We start from the raw sequence: 18,772 nt of genomic DNA on the forward strand, positions 1-18,772 counted from the left end.
CAACACAAATTTAGCCTCCTGAAGATCCATTCAACCCAAGTCCAATAAATCCATAAAATACACAATTTTATGTATGTACAGATCAAAAGAAGAAAACACACTAACACTTAAGAAAATGAAAAACAGGAGCAAGGGCACTATACGACTGAGCGTGCTGGACTGTAAACAAAAGACTGGCTATTACCAGCCAAGGGGGAGCACTACACATAATGTCACTCCTAGGACAAGTCCAATACAAGTATGAGCTTGGCCAGATTGCTTCACGACACTGCCGTCTAAGACCTCACATTTTCCCCAATTTTATCGGCAATGAGATTTTTTATTTATTTAAATAAGTTATGAAGGTACGGTCAGAATTTCACCAGTAGCAGCTGGCCAACAAAAGGCTGCCTTAGGAGACTGATAGCAGACATACTTGTAGAAATACTAATTTTACAAGTGCAATTATCGTTTCTCAGCCCTGGCCTCCCGCCTGTCAATTATGAACAATTAGTGAAGGGTATGGGTAGGGTAAGGGTATTTGTGTAGCTGTGTATATTTTTGTCATATTTGAATAAAAATGACTATGTTTAGAGAGAATCTTCTTTTTCCCCATAGCTCTTATTTATCAACCAATTTTGATAAAATTTGAAATGGAGTCAGTGTTTTCTTTTTTAGAGGCCCCTCATATTGTGAGGTCCTAAGCTGTATCTTAGTTTAGGTGTTAATCCAGCCCTGCTTCTGGGGTGGAAGGGGAACCTCTATTCAAATCCCTTCTCCACATTGGGCAGAATGGGCAATTGAACCTGTGTCTCCCACATCCCAGGTGAGTGCCCTAACCACTCGGGGCATGTCTACACTAGAAACATAAGTCGACCTATGTTAGGTTGACTTACAACCACCGCAGTAATTACTGCGGTAGTTCATATCCATACCACCCTCCTTCTGTCGGTGGTGCGCATCCTCACCAGGAGCACTTCCACTGATTTTAAGAGGAGCAGTGTTACGGGGGCTGAGAGCCTGGGCTCTCAGTTCCACATGCAGCTTTCCACCAGGAGCCTAGCTGTGGTGGGGAGTGGGGAGCTGGTGGCGGGGAGCCGCAGGGGGGTTGAGAGATTTGGGGGTGGCAGCCAGACTGAAGGCAGTGGGGAATGGGGAGCTGGGAGCCCTCCAGGCAGTATCAGGGTTCCTCATGGGGATTGGTGAGCCAGGACCCTGTGGGTAGCAGGCTAGGGGTGAGCAATGAGCTGGGTGGGCGCAGCCCAGATTGGATTGGGGAGCAGGGAGCCTGGGCAGCTGGGCTGGGAGCTGGGAGTGGAGACCCGAGGGGCAGCTGGGCTCCGAGCAGGGAGTGGGGCGGGCGCAGTTTGGCTGGGAGCAGAGAACCGGGGTGGGGGGGTGGCAGCCAGGCTCTAGCTGGAGCCCCCCACCCACCCCGGTGACAGCATGACAAGAATGACAGCCAACAGCCAATGTAAGCAATGCAGTGTCTACCCAGACACTTCGTCACCCTAACTGTAGTATGTACACTAACATAATTAGATTGATATAAGTGGCCTTATGTCAACCTAACTATGTAGTGTAGACCAAGCCTGGGCTAAACGATATAAGGCAGGCACCACCTCCTTCTCTGCCCATTTTTTGAATGGCGCCTAAGCCCTAAAACACATTTTTTTGCCAAAAAATATTTGGTGAATTTGTGTCAAGTCCATGAATAGCTTCTAATCAAATAAAACTGCATTATTTGACAAATAAACTATTTGAAAAATGTCACCTCGCTCCGGTAATTAATTGTCTAGTATCTGCATTCCTGCAGGGAGACAGGCTAGGCTTGGGATTGAACTGGTCCAAAAAAAGTGGGTCAATTGACCAGTCAACTATTGATCAAACAATGTCAAAAATGGATAAATATTTGAAAGCATTAATTCATTGGAACAGTGAAAACAAAACAAAAAAAGCAAGACTTTATGATCTCCAGTAGGCTTAGCCTTGGATAGATCCTTATGCCTAATTACAAAAGATAAGTTACTTAACACAGTTGCACATTTTTTTTTTAGTTAAAGTAATGCAATGAAATGAAGTTCAAAACCTCAAAAAAATGGTACCATGATGCAATCAAGAAGGTAGGCTGCCATCTCCCCCAGGTCATTTTTGCTGGAATATTCGACAGGATTTGACTGTGCTCAAATAATAGGTGGTCAATTGAACAGTCAATTAACATTATTAGACTGGTGAATTGACAGGCTTGCCAAGCATAAAACTGTCAATATCATGTTCAAATATCAGTCTTTGAGGACCAAGTACTATAAACTACCCTCCTGTGGCCCATGCCTACATGCACACACCATGCACAGTTATTGCCCTCCTCTCTATTACAGATAGACACACAAGCAGTTTCCCCCTCCACGAATACACATATATCACAGTCAATCCATATCTAAATATGCCCATTCTTTATATAGTGCAGTCCCAAACACCAGTGGCTTGGTTGTGAAAGGGGACAGTGAAGATCAATGCCTAAAAATAGAGGAAACAAATATTCAGTTAGTATGACATGCTGGGGTGCAAAGCAGACCAGTGAGGGTCTACATCAGCCTCACAATGCTTTGCTGCTGTAGCTCCCACCGAGGTCGCTCACAAAGAGTGTGCAGGTCACACCCTGAGCGTCTGTGTGTAGCTGCAGCCTGCCAGCCACACATCAGTGACACTCTGGCTTCCACAAACTTTGGTTACCACTTGCAGGGGAGCCCAACACACTCCCAGTCCCAGATTTCCCCCCAAAATGTATGTTCTGCACTGTCCAGTCCAAATATATTCGGTCTGTTACCCATCTAAGGGGACCAATATACAATAGTCTGCTACATTGAATAGAGTTACCCAAACAATTCACATCACTGGATTAGTTTTACTTAAAGAATAAAATAAGTTTAATAACTTACAAAGAGAGAGTTTTTAAATGAGCATAAGTATAAGGCATTACAAGAGCAATGCAGATTAAATGCTTCCTAATACTAAAATTTAACCAAGTAGACTTGGTTCAAGTTGAAACTCTTACCATATGTTTCCAGTAACATTGCTCACCAAATTCTCAGGCCAGAATCGGCTCCCAAAATCCAAAGGCTGTTTCTTTTGTCTTCTTGGGTGAAAGACAGAGGCTATGTCTACACTACAGCTTATGTTGGCATAACTTCTGTCGCTCAGGGGTGTGAATAAACCACCACCCTGAGCAACATAAGTTACACTGACATAAGCACCAGTGCAGACAGTGCTATGTTGTTGGTGGGGGAAGCTCTCCCTTCATAGCTACTGCCGCTCGCTCGCAGGGGCTGGAGTAGTTAAGCCGAAGGGAGAGCTCTCTCTCTCCTGTTGGTTTAGAGCAGGGGTCTCAAACTCAAATGACCATGAGGGCCACATGAGGACTAGTGCATTGGCCCGAGGGCCACATCACTGACACCCCCCTCGCTGCTCCTGGCCCCGCCCCTGCTCCACCCCTTCCATGAGGCCCCTCCCCTGCCCCGTCTCTTCTTCTCCTCCTTCTCCAAGTGGTTTTAATAAAATGTATACACACAGTAAAGCCCCCCCCACTGCACTGGGTTGCACCACCACTCCACCCCTGCTCTGTCTCTTCCAGGGGTGGTAGGTTTGTAGAAATTTTGGTGGTGCCCAGAACCTGCCCCCCCCCCAACTCCACCTTCACCTGCCTAAGGCTCTGGGAGGGATTTTGGATGGGGGAGGGGGTCTGGGATGCAGACTCTGGGAGGGAGTTTGGGTGCTGGGTGCAGTCTCTGGGCTGGGGTAGGGGGTGGGGGTGCAGGCTCTGGGATGGAGTTTGGGGATAGGAGGGGGTGCAGGGGTGAGGGCTGTGGGATGAGGGGTTTGGGGCATTGGAGAGGCTCGGGGCATTGGAGAGGCTCGGGGCATTGGAGAGGCTCAGGACTAGGGCAGAAGGGCAGGGGAAGGGCAGCCTGCCCTGGCCCTAGTGGAGGGGGGCACTAGGACCCTGCGGCAGCAGGTGATGCTGGAAGCCGGCAGAGCGGAGTCAGCATGAGCTGCAGGCTCCGGGAGGCAGGGCCTGGAGAGAGACCCAGCCCCAAACATTAGGGAGCAGTGCGCGGGGAGCTTAGCTGCCACATAAAATAACTCTGGGGGGGTGGGGTTGAGGGGAGTTTGGCGGCGACAGGAAGTAACTGGGGGGGACGACACGCGGGGAGCTTGGTGGGCCACATGTTTGAGCCCCCTGGTTTAGAGTGACAACATTAGGGAGCTTTCAGTGGCACAGCTGCACTGCTGTAAACTCTATAGCAAGGGTGGCCAACCTGTGGTTCTGAAGCCACATGCAGCTCCTCAGAAGTTAATATGCGGCTCCTTGTATAGGCACCAACTCTGGGGCTGGAACGACAGGCGCCAACTTTCCAGTGTGCCGGGGGGTGCTCAGTGCTCAACCCCTGGCTCTGCCACAGGCCCTGCCCCCACTCCATCCCTTCCTCCCCCCTCCCCTGAGCACTGCCATGCCCCCTCCCTCCAGAGCTTCCTGGACGCCAGGAAACAGCTGATCAGGAGGTGTGGGGAGGGAGAGGAGGCACTGATTGGTGGGGCTGTCGGTGGGTGAGAGGCGGCAATGTACATTGGTAAATTCTGGTACCTTCTCAGGCTCAGGTTGGCCACCCCTGCTCTATAGTGTAGCCGTACCCAAAGAGGTGGATATACAGAGGTACCTTGGGATGTTTTTGTCCTTCCCTTTGACAGTACAGTGACTTTTTGAAATGCATTTTCCTGAGGGTTACCCCTACCTACAGTTCACTCCCACTGTGTGGCTGGAGACAAGAAGTCTGGTGGTGAAAGCGGTTCCATGCTGTTGTTTGCTAAGATGCAGATCTGTTTGTTCTTGCTCTGCTCCCTTGCCAAAGAATGGCCACTTGCTAGGTGATTGCCCATCAACTTTGATGACACCTGATTAGAGGCGTCAGCTTGTCCTTTGTCATTGAGAAACAGGTTTACCCACTCCCCAGACTTGCCTGGTAAACACACTTCATTCCTGATTTCAGCTTATGTTCATAATTTTACATATAATGTTGTGACATACATTTCACAACGATATTACTGACCAGTGAGGAGTTAGTTTTCAAATGATATCTCACAAGGCATGTTTTGCACAAAGATTACTACAGTGGTGTGTGTAGGGAGTGAATCAGGTGTGTAATCAATCACAGTCACTAGTTGAATGAAATGGAATCTGTAAGACAGAGATGATGACCCACTGTATTCCGCTTGGAGTAAAAGGATGTACCATTGGAAGAATCTGGAACATGTCTAGTATTTATGTAAATGATGGGTAAATTGGTCAGAAAGGAGGTCTATGTGAGTGTAAATGGTAAAGTAGCATAACTTACACTGCCTGCTTTATCTTAGGTCTGGTCTAGGGAGTTAGGTCGACGACACGAGACAGCTTACGTCAACCTAATTAACTGCCCTGCTATACCAACTGAATAACTCCCATCACTGTGAGCAGCACAGAGTCAAGATCGATGTAGTTAGGCCGCACAGTTTCAGTGTAGACACTACATTGCTTATGTCGACGGTTAGTGGCTTTTAGGAGCCATCCCACAACGCTGACAGTACAATTGATACAAGCGCTCCTGGTGAGGATGTGCCCCGCCGACACAAAGAGGAAAGTATAGACATGCACAAGCAGTGCAATTGCTGCAGCGGCTGTTTGCCAACATATGTTTGGTCAACTTAATTTGGCACTGTAGACATGGCCTTACACTCTCCTGTTAGTTGCTTTTCCTGCTGCCCCTTTTATCTTTCTGTCCACTAGTCATATAACTTGGACTTATTTTGCACACGTTAATGCCAAATTGATGCAAGTTGCACATTTTTTCTATGGTTACACTCATTTAGCCCCCTTTTCTGACTGGTTTACACTTGATGTGTAGAGCCCTGCATGGGTACAAATTTATATCCGCGTATGCAGATATCCACAGATATAAATTGGTATCCGCGGAACCGCAGGGCTCTCCCACGAACCACAGTGGTGAAAGGAGCAGAATGCAGGGCCGCCGCTTCCAGGAGCCAGCACCCCGTGCCGGCAGCTCCGCCGGCGCGGCTGTACTGCCCCCACCCCTGCCCCCATCCCTTCCATGCAGCTGCCTGCGTCTCCTGTCAGGGAACATGTGCGCTGCTTGCACACACTAGCGCGACCAGAGACAGCTGCTGGTGAGCCTGGTGCTTGCCTGAGTGGGGCTGGGGGTAGTACAACCATGCCGGAGGATCGGGGTGCTGGCTCCTGGGAGCGGTGGCCTCACATTCTGCTTCTTTCTCCACTGCGGTTCCTGGGAGAGCCCTGCGGGTTCCGCTTATACCGATTTATGTCCACGGATATCCACATCCGCGCTGTAAATTTGTGTCCGTTTAGGGCTCTATTGTTTTGTGATATATTCTACTGATTGTCACTGCTGAACTTGGCCTTGTACGTTTATGCTATTCTTCCGGTAAGCGGCTGAATAGAAGGTTATTGTCTGACCACTGTCTCACCTCTTGAGGTGCTTGAGAACTACTTCGCATAATGACATTATTTGAAGCTTAGGAACTGGACCAGAACTATGGCTGATGTAACCTAAAGCACAAGGGACAGCATCTGATCTCTCTTACATAGGCGTATATCTTCAGAGACTCCACAGACTTCAATTTTTAAACTTTTTAAATGGGACCACAGTCCATCTCACTTATGTATTTTTTTAAATGCACATTTTGAAAGTAATTTGATAATGTACATGGTTTCCACTCCTTTAGATGTATGAAATAAAAGAAGAAGGAGGAATTCTCAAGAAGCTCTATGAAATATGGCACAAAGCTACAAAGCCTCTGCAGCCCAAGGTGCCACAACAAAACAACACAAAGATGAAAAGTTTGTCTTACCCCTTTTCCAGAGAGAAAATATATTTGTGAGTATTTTAAAATGTAAAAGCCATTTAAGCAGACTGTAAAATTCTGTTGGTATCCTTCTTCCATTGTAAAACCTAGTACTTAAGTAAGTATTTGAATCAAAATCCAAGCACCTCTTGACACATCAGATATTTTGGTTCCTGATATGAACTTTGTGGCTTAGGTCCATCTCCACATCTGAGTTGAACTTTGCTCTCAGATATGCACGTGCAGCTACTATTGAGGTAAATGAAAGCTGACTGCTTTTAAGCGGAATTTATCCCTATGGGTCAAATTCAAAAGTGAGTCCAAATAAGTCTAGTAGGAGTCTAAGTTTGGTAACCTATGCCATCTGCCACCCCTCACATTACAGTACCTTTCGTCTCACTATTTACTTCCTTCAACTGACATACATGGAGCCTGATTTTCCTCTTAAATTAATGCAAATCAGGAATAAGTCCAGTAAAGTTAATGGAGTTACACTGGTGTAAATGAATGGAGAAGCAGAGCCCCTGGAATTCTCACTCACTCTTACTTATCATTGTGTAACTTACACACCTTGTCACCTCACCTCTGAATTTGGCCTTATGAGTCAGTTTAATGGAAGGTGAGTTGATGTAAGTTACATGCTGAGAGATGAGAAGAGAGGCATAGCAAGAAAAGCAACTAACAAGAGGATGCAAGATGGGCCAACTCCCTCTTTAACTTGCATTTTCTTTCAGGTCCTTCGTGTGTAAGTTACACTAATGTAGACTACGTTACACATGCACATTAGTAAGATGTAAGGTAGTCTCAGTGAATGTGAATCTAACTTATACTGCTTGTTGGTTTTAGTGGGTTTGCACAGGATATAAGTCAATGCAGAATTTCACTCACTGGATGTAACTGCTTCCATTGGATAAGATACTTATGACTGTGCGGGTAACAGAAGGGATTGTATTCAATGAAATAGGTGTGTTTTTAACTTGAATTGAAAGTATCAAATAAATTATGAGTAGGGAAAGTAACCATGCAGTCTAGCTTGTAAAAAATATATAACTTATAAAGAAGCATTTTTTTTTCTTTCTGGTTAGATTAGATTTATGAAAGTAATTAAAATTTGGCCAATACTATGCAAATAAGGAATTCTTGCCACCTGCCCTTCCACCCACAATAATACGTTTGGGCCTAATATGATGTTTAGCAGTTCTTATTACCTCATTAAGAACTGGTTCCCTGCATTTATGTCTGACAAATAAAGTCATATAAATAGAATGACCTACCACATCATTTGTTGCCCTTTCTGACAATTTGCATTAAAACTGAATACATGTTAAGTCAGCTAGAGGGAGTAAACTGGCAAAGTTAATTTCATTGATGAGGATTCCTGGGTTTGTTTAGCAGTTATTTATCTAATAATATAATAATTACATAACTGTTACGGATTGATTGTATGGAAGCAAATATAGTATTGACTTCTTAGTCATCCTGAAAAAGAGTAATGAACATCTGCATTAAGGCTAGTTGAAATCTGATAGCATTAATTAAGTCAAGGAATGTTAGAATACTGTGGTTATTTTATAAGGAAAAAACGTAGAATGTCAGTCTATGTAAACAATAAAAACTTTCTTTACCAAAAGGTATTTTACATTTGGATAATGTTTCTGCATTAACTCCTCCTCCTCCTCCTTTCAACCTGTGTAACCCACAGTCTTCTTAATACACTGAAATATTTGTAGAGTTCAATAGGATCAGGCAACCTTCTATCTTAAGAGACCACCTTAGAGTATCCAGAAATACTACAGTTCTGCTTCACCTCCCTCTCCTTTAAGCAGCTGGTTTTTCTCAAGCCTTTGCTTGAATGGTCACTTAATACAGGTTTTGTTGTAATTGTTTCAGATGGATTCTTAACCAAATTGTTGTATAATCCTATTCATTAGTAGCATTCATGAAAACGTAACTAATCTTGTCTCTCAACATTTTAAGGTACAACATTAAAGACAAAGACACATTTTTCGACAATGCTACCCGCAGTCGAATAGTAAGTAAACACAAGTGGCCTCAGTATTGATAGAATCTTCTGTGCTCAATGGTATCTGCTTCAACAATGAATGCACCTGGTTCCCCTTCATCAGTATTTGCTTATTGTTTCATAGCAACAGAAAAGTGCAATCAGGTGCGACAGATCCAGACAGTTGGTAAACAAATCATCTGTCTCATTGCTTGGAAAAGAGTGCAGTCTTCATATGTATAATGTTTTCATGTTGTCATGCTTCCTAATGCATTTATTTAGATATTGGTAAATATGTCAATTACTGAAAAGAAGAGCCAGATTCTGCTCTCTCTTAAACTGGTGTAAATCTGGAATAATTCCAATTAATTCCTTGCAGGATTTGGCTACAGGTTTTAGGGCCAGAGCCTAAGAAGGTATAAATCACCCTAGTGCCATTAACTTCAATGGCATTACACTGGTTTACAGCAGCTGAGGATCTGACCTATCTATAGTATTTCTAGGCTCTCTAGATTCATAACATAAGCAAAATTATTACAATATACAGCCAATCATTCATATTCTATACCAAGATAAAAGTAATGGAAAAGTGAACAAAAATAGATACAACTCCTGCTTATCTTATTTCTGTTCCTAGTTCTGCCACTCCCCTGGTGGGTGACCTGTGGCAAGTCACTTCCCCTCTATGTGACTCAGTTTCATGCTCTGTAAAAATGGGGATAATGATACTGAACTCCTTTGTATAGCATTTTAAGACCTACTAATGAAAAGTACTATGTGAGAGCTAGGTATTATTTATTTTATTTTATTTTATTTTATTATTTATTTGAGAGTCTTGATGAAAGTAATGTGGTTGCTTTTGTGAGTAAAGGCAAGTAGAATTTAGCCAAATATCAGTTCTTCTTTCAGGACAACATTTAAAAGCATAGGAAAGACTGAGGCCAGAATCTCAGCTGATGTAAATGGCATAGATTCAATGAAGGCAGTGGAACTTAACAGATGTAAATTAGCACAGGTCTGTTGAAGTCAATGGAGCTACTCAACATTATACCATGTGAGAATTTGGACTGATATTTTCAACCTTTTCTTCAAGAGAAGATATATAATCTATGAGTTGTGCCTTCTGGAGAGGTTATTGTTAGTAAATATATTACTAAATGAGTGGATTCAAATATTATTCATAGATGTAACTTTCTTAGGTTTTTCTATAGCACTTTAGTAAAATGTTCTATTTACTTCAAAATTTAAATGCAATGGTCTAAACCAGTGTTTCCCAAACTTGGGACGCCGCTTGTGTAGGGAAAGCCCCTGGTGGGCCGGGCCAGTTTGTTTACCTGGCACGTCCGCAGGTCCGGCCGATCGCGGCTCCCACTGGCCGAGGTTTGCTGCTCCCACTGGTCGCGGTTCGCTGCTCCAGGCCAATGGGAACTGCTGGAAGCGGCGGCCAGTACGTTCCTCAGCCTGCATCACTTCCAGCAGCTCCCATTGGCCTGGAGCAGCGAACCGCGGCCAGTGGGAGCCGCGATCGGCTGGACCTGCGGATGTGGCTGGTAAACAAACCGGCCCGGCCCACCAGGGGCTTTCCCGACACAAGCGGCATCCCAAGTTTGGGAAACACTGGTCTAAACAATATATTTATACATGAGTCAAACACAGGATTGGTTTAAATATTGCTACAAATTAACTACAGAAGAATACCTTATTTTTATGTGTAGTTCTGTGGCTTGTGCCAGCACTGTAATTAACTTAATCCTAAGAGATAAAATGTTTGTTGCATCACTGTTTTTTCTTTCTGTAGGTACGTGAAATTTTAAAGCGTACATCTTGTACAAAGGCCGAAAACAGTATGGGTAAGAGAATTAACAATGTTATATCTATGTTGTTTTGAAGGTGATTGTTTTCAATACTTTTATTTTAATACAATTTAAAATAATCAAAATATTTGTCTAACAGTATATAAAAATGAACTAATGCATTTTCACATGAACTAGAGATTGAAACAAAATACATATTGTTAACAATAAAATCAGCCCTGAGGATACAGTACTGTCCCTTTTTCTGAGGAACCACATAGTGTTAGAAAGTAAATTGTCATCTTTTGAACAATTACTTTTAAAGACTCTCTAGCAGATTAGAAAGATACAAGCCTTTAAATCAACTATGTTCATTTGTGTTGTGAACATAAATCTAAATGAAAACCAGGCTCATGTTTGTCATTGGTAGCATTGTGAAATTAATGTATAGATACTATGTAAGGAGTATGCTGAAAATATGTTCCTAAAGTCTGTATCAAGGCAAAGTTGACAAACAGCTTTTCTGCCAGATAAAAGATGGTTATTCAGCTATCACATGTAAATTAAGCATTGTAATCCAACACAATGGAAACCCATTTACATAGGAAGTTGCGAAGGAGGATGCAAAATGTACAGGGAAGAAGCAGGATTTAGGAAAAACAAGCATTGGAGGGTGGGGTCATGGGGAGGGAAGGTGAGTGTTATTGTCCTTGAGAACAGACAATGAACTTGGGAGATATAAGCAGAAGGCAAGGAGACACACCTTTATCCTGCACTTAGGAAGTAAATGGACAGCAGGTTTACATTCATGAAAATAGGATCTCAACCAGGCTTGGTTGAAATGCTGCAAAGGACATTTGGGATGAGATAAATTTCTTTAGACAGAAGGTTAGCCTGTTAAGTTTAGTCTCCAGAAATCATGTTATAATTTTGTTTTATATGTAACCCTTTTGTTTCCATTACCTTCTCTCACTTTCTCTTGCATCTTGAATGCTCGATAATAAACTTATCATTGTTTTCACTATAAATATAACTCAGTGCTGTGGTATTATACAAGGAGCTGATCCTAAGTTGAATCATTCAAGCTGGTGTGTACACTGTTCCTTTGGGGACAGTAGACCTGGTATTTCTGTGAGTGTTCTGTAGATAAGAGGCTGGAACTACAGGGAATAGTTCAAAGGGGAAAGGGATATACCTATTGTTAACTTGCAAGGCAAAGTAAGGGCTGGCATAGCCCAGAGGAATTTGTTTGGGTGGCTCACAGGCTGATGGTGTCAGGGAGCTGATATCCAGTTAAGCACCAGCAAGTCTCCCTCTCGCTGGAGGCAGGTGACTCTGTCCTGGGTACCCTGAGAATTGTCACATCTGTCTATAGGTGAAATGAGTGTAGTGCATCATAAATGTGGCCAAATTATACCTCATGCAACTTCTTTGACCTCCATGGAGTTGCACGGTGTGTGGGCAGCACAAAGCTTTGTCCATGGAGTGGGTTACTTTAAGCTGAGGTTAGTTACTAAAAGAAATATTTCATACAATAAAGATAATAGGGTCTGACTTTCCTCTCATACTGGTTTTACACCAAAGTGACTCTATTAAGTTTAATGGCTACCCCAACTTTAGTGAAGTTACTCCTTATTTATATAATCCACTGTGGAAGTGGATTAATCTAAACCACCAAAAGGCACCGGTGCAGGACAAGAGTATCCAGATGTAAAGTTAGCATGGAATAGCTATTGCGCTTTGAATTCACACCCTAGCTTAGACAAGCCCTGAAATGTCTATTTATTTTATGGACTGCGTAGCACATTTGGTTAAAAATGTCATTTATCTCTGGAGTCCTAGGTCCATATTTTACCTTGGGTCACAAGTGATAATGACTCTGGCTTATTTAGCCCACCTTACAAAATACGTTACACAGTTCATCAGAATTCATAGTTTATGCTCAAGAGAGATCACAGACTACAATGGCAGGAGGGATGGCAGTTGGGATTAGAGCTGAATGAATGATTGATTTTTCAAATTTGCTACTGAATTAAAAAAAATTGGGTTGACCCTAAATGGATTTTGTTTGTTTGTTTGTTATTTCTTGCCAAAACGAAGCACCCTCTGTCCCCCCAGAAAAGTTCAGGTTAAATGGAACAGTTTGTTCTGAGTTGAACAAAACATTTTGTTTAGTCATAAATAATGTTTTTCTGTGTTTTTTGTTTTGTTTGTGTGTTTTTTTACTTTAAAAAATTAGCTAAATTTCAAAACAAAATGTTTGAAATTAAGTCAAAAACATTTCATTTAGAAAATGTGAAAATGAAATATTTTGACTTTTAAAAAAATTATTTAAATTTTATTTTTCGAGCTGAAACTGTTCACCAAATTTGACCTGAAATTTCAAATAGCTTTGGTTGACACAAAACTGCATTTTTCAGTTAGTAAACTATTTTGTCCAAAAATGTTCACGTAGCTCTAATTAGGATTGAGGATTCTGGTTGTTTTCCTGCCATCAAAGTTTTATCCAGACTGACTCTCATCCAGTAAACCCTCAATCTCAACCAAATCATTAGGAATTGACCACTTTGCCTGGGTTGAATGAGATGAAGACATAAAGCTGGATGTCAACAGCATGCTGAGGACCTTTCAGCCCACATATCCGAAAGGTCGCCATGCTCATGTTTAACAAGAGGAGAGAAAGATGGACCTTGCAGTACCCTATATGAGTGTGCTCGCAGCGAGGAGAAGCAGTTGCCCAGTACCACTGACTGAAAACACTCAGCAAGAAAGGAACAAAACCATGCAAGACTAGCTCTGTCCATCCCCATTTTGGTCCACATGCAAGTTAATAATACCTCACCCTCAATGGTATCTCAGGCAGCTGATAGATGTAGCAAAATCATAATGCATACCTGATCCTTATCCATTGCTAGAAGAAGACCATCTACCAGTGCAGTCAGCACAGTCTTTGTTTTATAGAAAGGCTGGCACCCAGATTGACAAGGGTCAAGAAGCAACTACATATTGTGAAAATTGTCATCACGGCTTTTTCAATAATCTTAACTAAGACTGGAAGATGATGAGATTCTGGGCAATAATTGCAGGTAGTTAGCCTCATGTGATAGTTTCATGAGCAGCATGCATTGAAGAGGTTGCAAAGCTAAGAAGCACTACAGTATATACTGTAAGGAATACATCAAACCATTGAACACTGGAATCACTGCAACTTGCCCCAAAGACCATCTCCAATAAGTATGCATTTGTCTTAAAGAACCTCCATAGGAAGATCCCATATGTTTCCAGTACAATTTTATTTAACCTTTGGTTGAAGAGCTAACTCCACTAGCAACTAGTTTTTGTCAGGGCTGTGCAATACCTGCATACAACTCAAGCTAATAAGTAGCTGTGTCACCCTTGCCCTCTAACCTGGGGTGCCCTTTACAATGTTTTGCTGCTACAGTACTGCTCACAGACAGTCTCCAGCATGCAAGTCACTCCCAGGTATGTCTGTGGGTGTGCTACAGCCAGCCAGTGTTGGTTGTACTGTAAGGTGACCCCCAACACACTCCCAGTCTTAGATTTTACCACAGAAATGTATGTCCTTTACTGCCTATCGCTTTCCTCGACAATTCAAGTTTAATAAAGTCTGCTTTTTCTTTAATAGAAATAATATACACACAACTTGCCACCTCAAATGGAGTTTCCCAGACACTTCAGTTTAAATGCACTGAATTAGACAAAACAATTAAACATGTTTATTAACTGCAAATAGAGATTTTAAGTGAGTGCAAATAATGAGGTATAAAAGTCAGAAATGATTACAAGAAAATAAAGCTAAACTGCTACTGGTACCTAACTTAACAAACTATATCACATTCAAGCAAAGTTTCTCACCATATGTTTTCAGCAGTATTATGGACCAAACCCTCTATGTCAGGGCCCCTTCTCCCAAAATTCAGTGAAGGCTTCCTTTGTCACTTCAGGTGTTGTGAATGCGATGGATAGGGAGAGAGAGTCTTGGAGTGTTTGCCCCTCCTTTTTACAGTTTCAGTTCCCCTTTTGAAAAACATTTCCAGCTGGGTACCAAGAGACAAAAAAGTCTATGTGGAAGGATGTTCCTTCACCCGTTTGATGACTGTTTAATGTTGAAATGACAGACCTGTTTACCAAACTCAGTCTGGAACATGTGTTAATAACTTCATAGAGTGGAATCTTATAACTTCACATATGAGGTTGCTACATATATTTTATCAGGATGGTATTGACCAGCAAATTATGAGTTTTCAGATGATACCTCACAAGGCATACTTTGTACAAAGATTATTGCAGTAGTATGTAGGGTGTGGACACGGGTACATTCTGTCCCATGGGCTTTTTGTGGTGGTTTAAGACAGATGAAGACTGCATGGAGTGCTCAGTCACTGCTCCTTATTTCATGTTGTATTTGAATGGTACGTGGTCCTCGTGGACAGCTTTGACCTTTGCTTTTGTGTTCCATAGCAATAATTACTGATAATATTAGTTTATTAGACTTCAGCTTCCACTCATTTGAACATTCTCCTAAGGGGCTATCTCCCCTGGTTGTTGTATGGAAATTAGGAAGTTCCCTAATTCAGTAGTTCCCATTTCTACATTAATTAAATGATTCCTGGATTTAATGATGGTCTCAAGAGCACCATAGATTAGTGGCTCACTGAGTTCCTTAAGCATCCTAATTTTGTTCATCTTTTAGGATTCTGTCACTTCCCTGCCTTACAGATATGGCAATAGAAACAGCGACCCTAATAGCTGCAGTTGTTTTCCACGATTATATGTGTATTATACATATTCATAATAACACACTTAACACTTACAACTGGCCCAGTTTGACTGTTCAATTCTACAGTTGTACAAGATCACGTCTGCTGCTATTTAGACTGGTGCATGCTGTTGTGCAATAAAAAGTTTAAGGAAATGTTTTCTTCTAACTTAATTTTAAACATGCTATAAGCCATGCAAAGCATCAACTATTCCCCATAGTGGACTTGGTATATTCCAAGTTTGGAGATTTAAAAATCATCCCATTTCTCAGTAATATCAATTGAAATAATGATCAGATTTTGTTTTCTTTGTACAAGGGGGGGAAATGATTAGTAATGTTTGATTAATTCCAAAAATGGATACCAGGATTTTGCTGAAACTTTCCAGAATAATTCTAATTTGGCCATGAGAGATTTGACAGCCCCAAAGAATAACTTTGGTAGGTAATTTTTCAGTATAGTGGAAAAATAAGGATCTGAAATAGACTAGCAGTCTTAACCTTAACAGTTGTATCATATAATGATGTCTCTGGTTGGGTTGTCCACAGGGACTGAATACGAGGACCTTTGCTCAAATTAAAGGATGAGGTCCATTAGCTCAAAGACAGTGGTGGACTCATACTTCTATGCGTGGTCTAGTCACTAAATGGGGCAAAGAACCATGTTAGCATGGGTTACAGTTGAGTTCTCAAGTGCCTCTTTAGAGCTTCTTGTCATTTTTTCCCATCTAATTTCCCACCTGACATCTGTGTGCTCAGTGGGAGTAAACAGATTCTCTACTGGTGCAACTCTTGTGCACAGTGATTAAAGCACAATCCTGCATAGTGCTTAGCACTTCCAAAGGGAAGGAACTTGTGGAAGCTCCAGCATTTGGTACATTTAAAACTAGATTTGACCAAAGGTTAGTAAGATTGTTCCCTAGTGTACATTTACTACAACATGGAGACAAACTAGGGCCTTGTTAACAATACAGAGTTATGTCGTCAAAAGCTGCCTTTTGTCGACAAAACAGTGGATGCATACACACTGCAAAGTGACTTTTGGCACCAAAAATGCCATTTTCACGATAACATAAAACCACCCTGATGAGAGACATAAGGCATTTTGTGCAAAATTGATATCGACAAAGTGCCAGTGTAGACACCATGCTTGATTTTAATCGCTTTAATTGGCCTCCAGGAGGTGTCCCACTATGTCCATCTTGACCGCTCTGGTCAGCAGTTTGAACTCTACTGCTGTGCAGCCAGGTAAACAACCGTCTGTCCCTCCCTCTTAAAAGCCCTGGGAATTTTTGAAATTCCATTTCCTGTTTGCTCAGCCTGGAGAGGTCTCATCACATCTTCGTAGGTGACCATGGTAGGTTATTGCAGCAAATGCTCTCCTGCTTGGATCACTGCAGAGCTGCTGGATTTGCTCAGTATATGGGGAGAGGCGGCTGTGCAGTCCCAGCTGCGCTTGAGCCATAGGAATTTTGATACCTACGGGCAGATTTCTTGAGGCTTATGCGAAAAGCGCTATGATCGGTACATGCTGCAGTGGAGAGTGAAGAGAAAGGAGCTGAGGCTGGCATACCATAAGGCAAGGGAGGCAAACTGACGCTCTGGTGCTGCACCTAGGACCTGCCGGTCTATAAGGAGCTTGACATCAACTAGAGCCCCGTGGATACTTTGGCAGGCCTGGAGGCAGTGGAAAGAAGACCTAACCCGGAGGATGAAGTCATTGATGAAAAGGTGGAGTTAGACAATGATGTGGCGCTCCCAGCAGGGTCTCCCGGTGGGGCAGGCAGCCAGGAACTGTTCTCCACTCCAGAGGTGACTAGCCAGTCACAGTTGCTCTCCAGCGAGCAAGAAGCAGGAGAGGAGATGCCTGGTAAGAGGCTGTGGTTTGTGTTGTGTGGAGGTGGATTCAGGGTATAGAAATGTGGGAGGCTGGTTGTTTCTGTATGCTGGACATTTCCCTGTGCAGCTAATCAATATGGCAGGGTGTTGATGCATGCCAAGATCTCATGGGAATCCTCCAGAGAGATCTCTAGGAAAGTTTCCTGGAGGTACTCGGCAATCCTCTGCCGAAGGTTCCTTGGCACGTCTGCTTTGTTCCTTCCCCATTGTAGGAAACTTTCTTGTGCCATTTGGCAATCATTAGTGCGGGGACCAAAGCGTCACACAGGTGAGCAGCATAGGGAGCAGGGCAGAAGCCACAAGCATGTAGTAGATGTGCCTTTGTTTCCCTGCTTAGCCTCAGAATTGAGATGTCTGCTAGAATGACCCCCACCTGAATTTTTTCCCTAGTCAGCTGCATCACAACGCTTTCAGAGTGCTCTTTTCCCCATGTAGCACCCCTCCCCTCCCCAGCCAACACTCACCATGCTTTGGGCGTTTGTCAAGATGTGTGCTTACCAAGGGTCAGTGAGAAAGTGATTGTTATGTTACCAGAGGTGTATTTTACTGAAATGTTTCAATGTTGTGCGTGAATCATGCTTCTGTGCATTGTTCCTTGTGCTTTGGCAGATATGGCTTTGAGGAACACTCTCTCCCCACACACACTTGCATTAATGCAGCCCCCAACAGTCAACTTCCCAACCGACCAGTAGCAGTCTGGAGTTGCCAGCTTCCACACAACAATTGCCACACGCTTCTCTACCGATAGGGCAGCTCTCATTCTGGGGTCATTGCGCCGTAGTGCTGGGGCGAGCTCCCCACACTCTTCCAGGAAGGTGGCTTTCTGCATTCAAAAGTTCTGTAGCCACTGCTTGTCATCCCACACCTGCATGACGATACGATCCCACCATTCAGTGCTTGTTTCCCGAGCCCAAAAGCGATAGTCCACCATCTGCAGCTGTTCCACGAATGCCAAAAGCAATCTAAAGTTGCTCCTATCCATATCACACAGCATGTCAGGCAGCTGGGAGTCTTCTTCAGTTAGGAACATTGTGATTAACTGCACTGCCATCCGCGATGTCTTCATGACAGTTACCAGAGCATAGGAGAGCAGAGCGGGATCCATCCCTTCTCACAAAGATGCCAGGGTGCACAGCAAACAGAGGCCATTGAAAAATGCAGTGAAAGAAAACCAGAAGCCCATGGAATGCTGTGACAGAAAGCAATGCATCATGGGACATTGAGCCCAGTCCCAAGATGCGTCCGCGATCCACTCTGCCTTTCAACAACAACTAGCGGCCGAAGGTGTGAAGCTGGACTGTGGGATAGGTACCTACATTGCACTGCTCACACTGTCGATGCTAGTGCCCCAAGTGTGGACGTGCTCTTCTGACAGAGGGCGCAAGTGTGAACATGCAATACCGATTT

General features: G+C 43.2%; 1 protein-coding gene across 1 annotated transcript in view; it reads left to right on the forward strand.

The window, feature by feature from the left end:
* Positions 1–18,772, forward strand: part of ANO2 (anoctamin 2) — a 308,666-nt gene that overhangs the window by 84,590 nt on the left and 205,304 nt on the right. Inside the window, exons 5-7 of the mRNA XM_024103099.3 lie at positions 6,772–6,923; positions 8,869–8,923; positions 10,692–10,743. Of these exons, the coding sequence (XP_023958867.2) occupies positions 6,772–6,923; positions 8,869–8,923; positions 10,692–10,743 (259 nt within the window). The remainder of the gene's footprint in view (positions 1–6,771; positions 6,924–8,868; positions 8,924–10,691; positions 10,744–18,772) is intronic.

Source organism: Chrysemys picta, chromosome 1, assembly GCF_011386835.1.
Source record: "Chrysemys picta bellii isolate R12L10 chromosome 1, ASM1138683v2, whole genome shotgun sequence".
NCBI lineage: Eukaryota > Metazoa > Chordata > Testudines > Emydidae > Chrysemys > Chrysemys picta.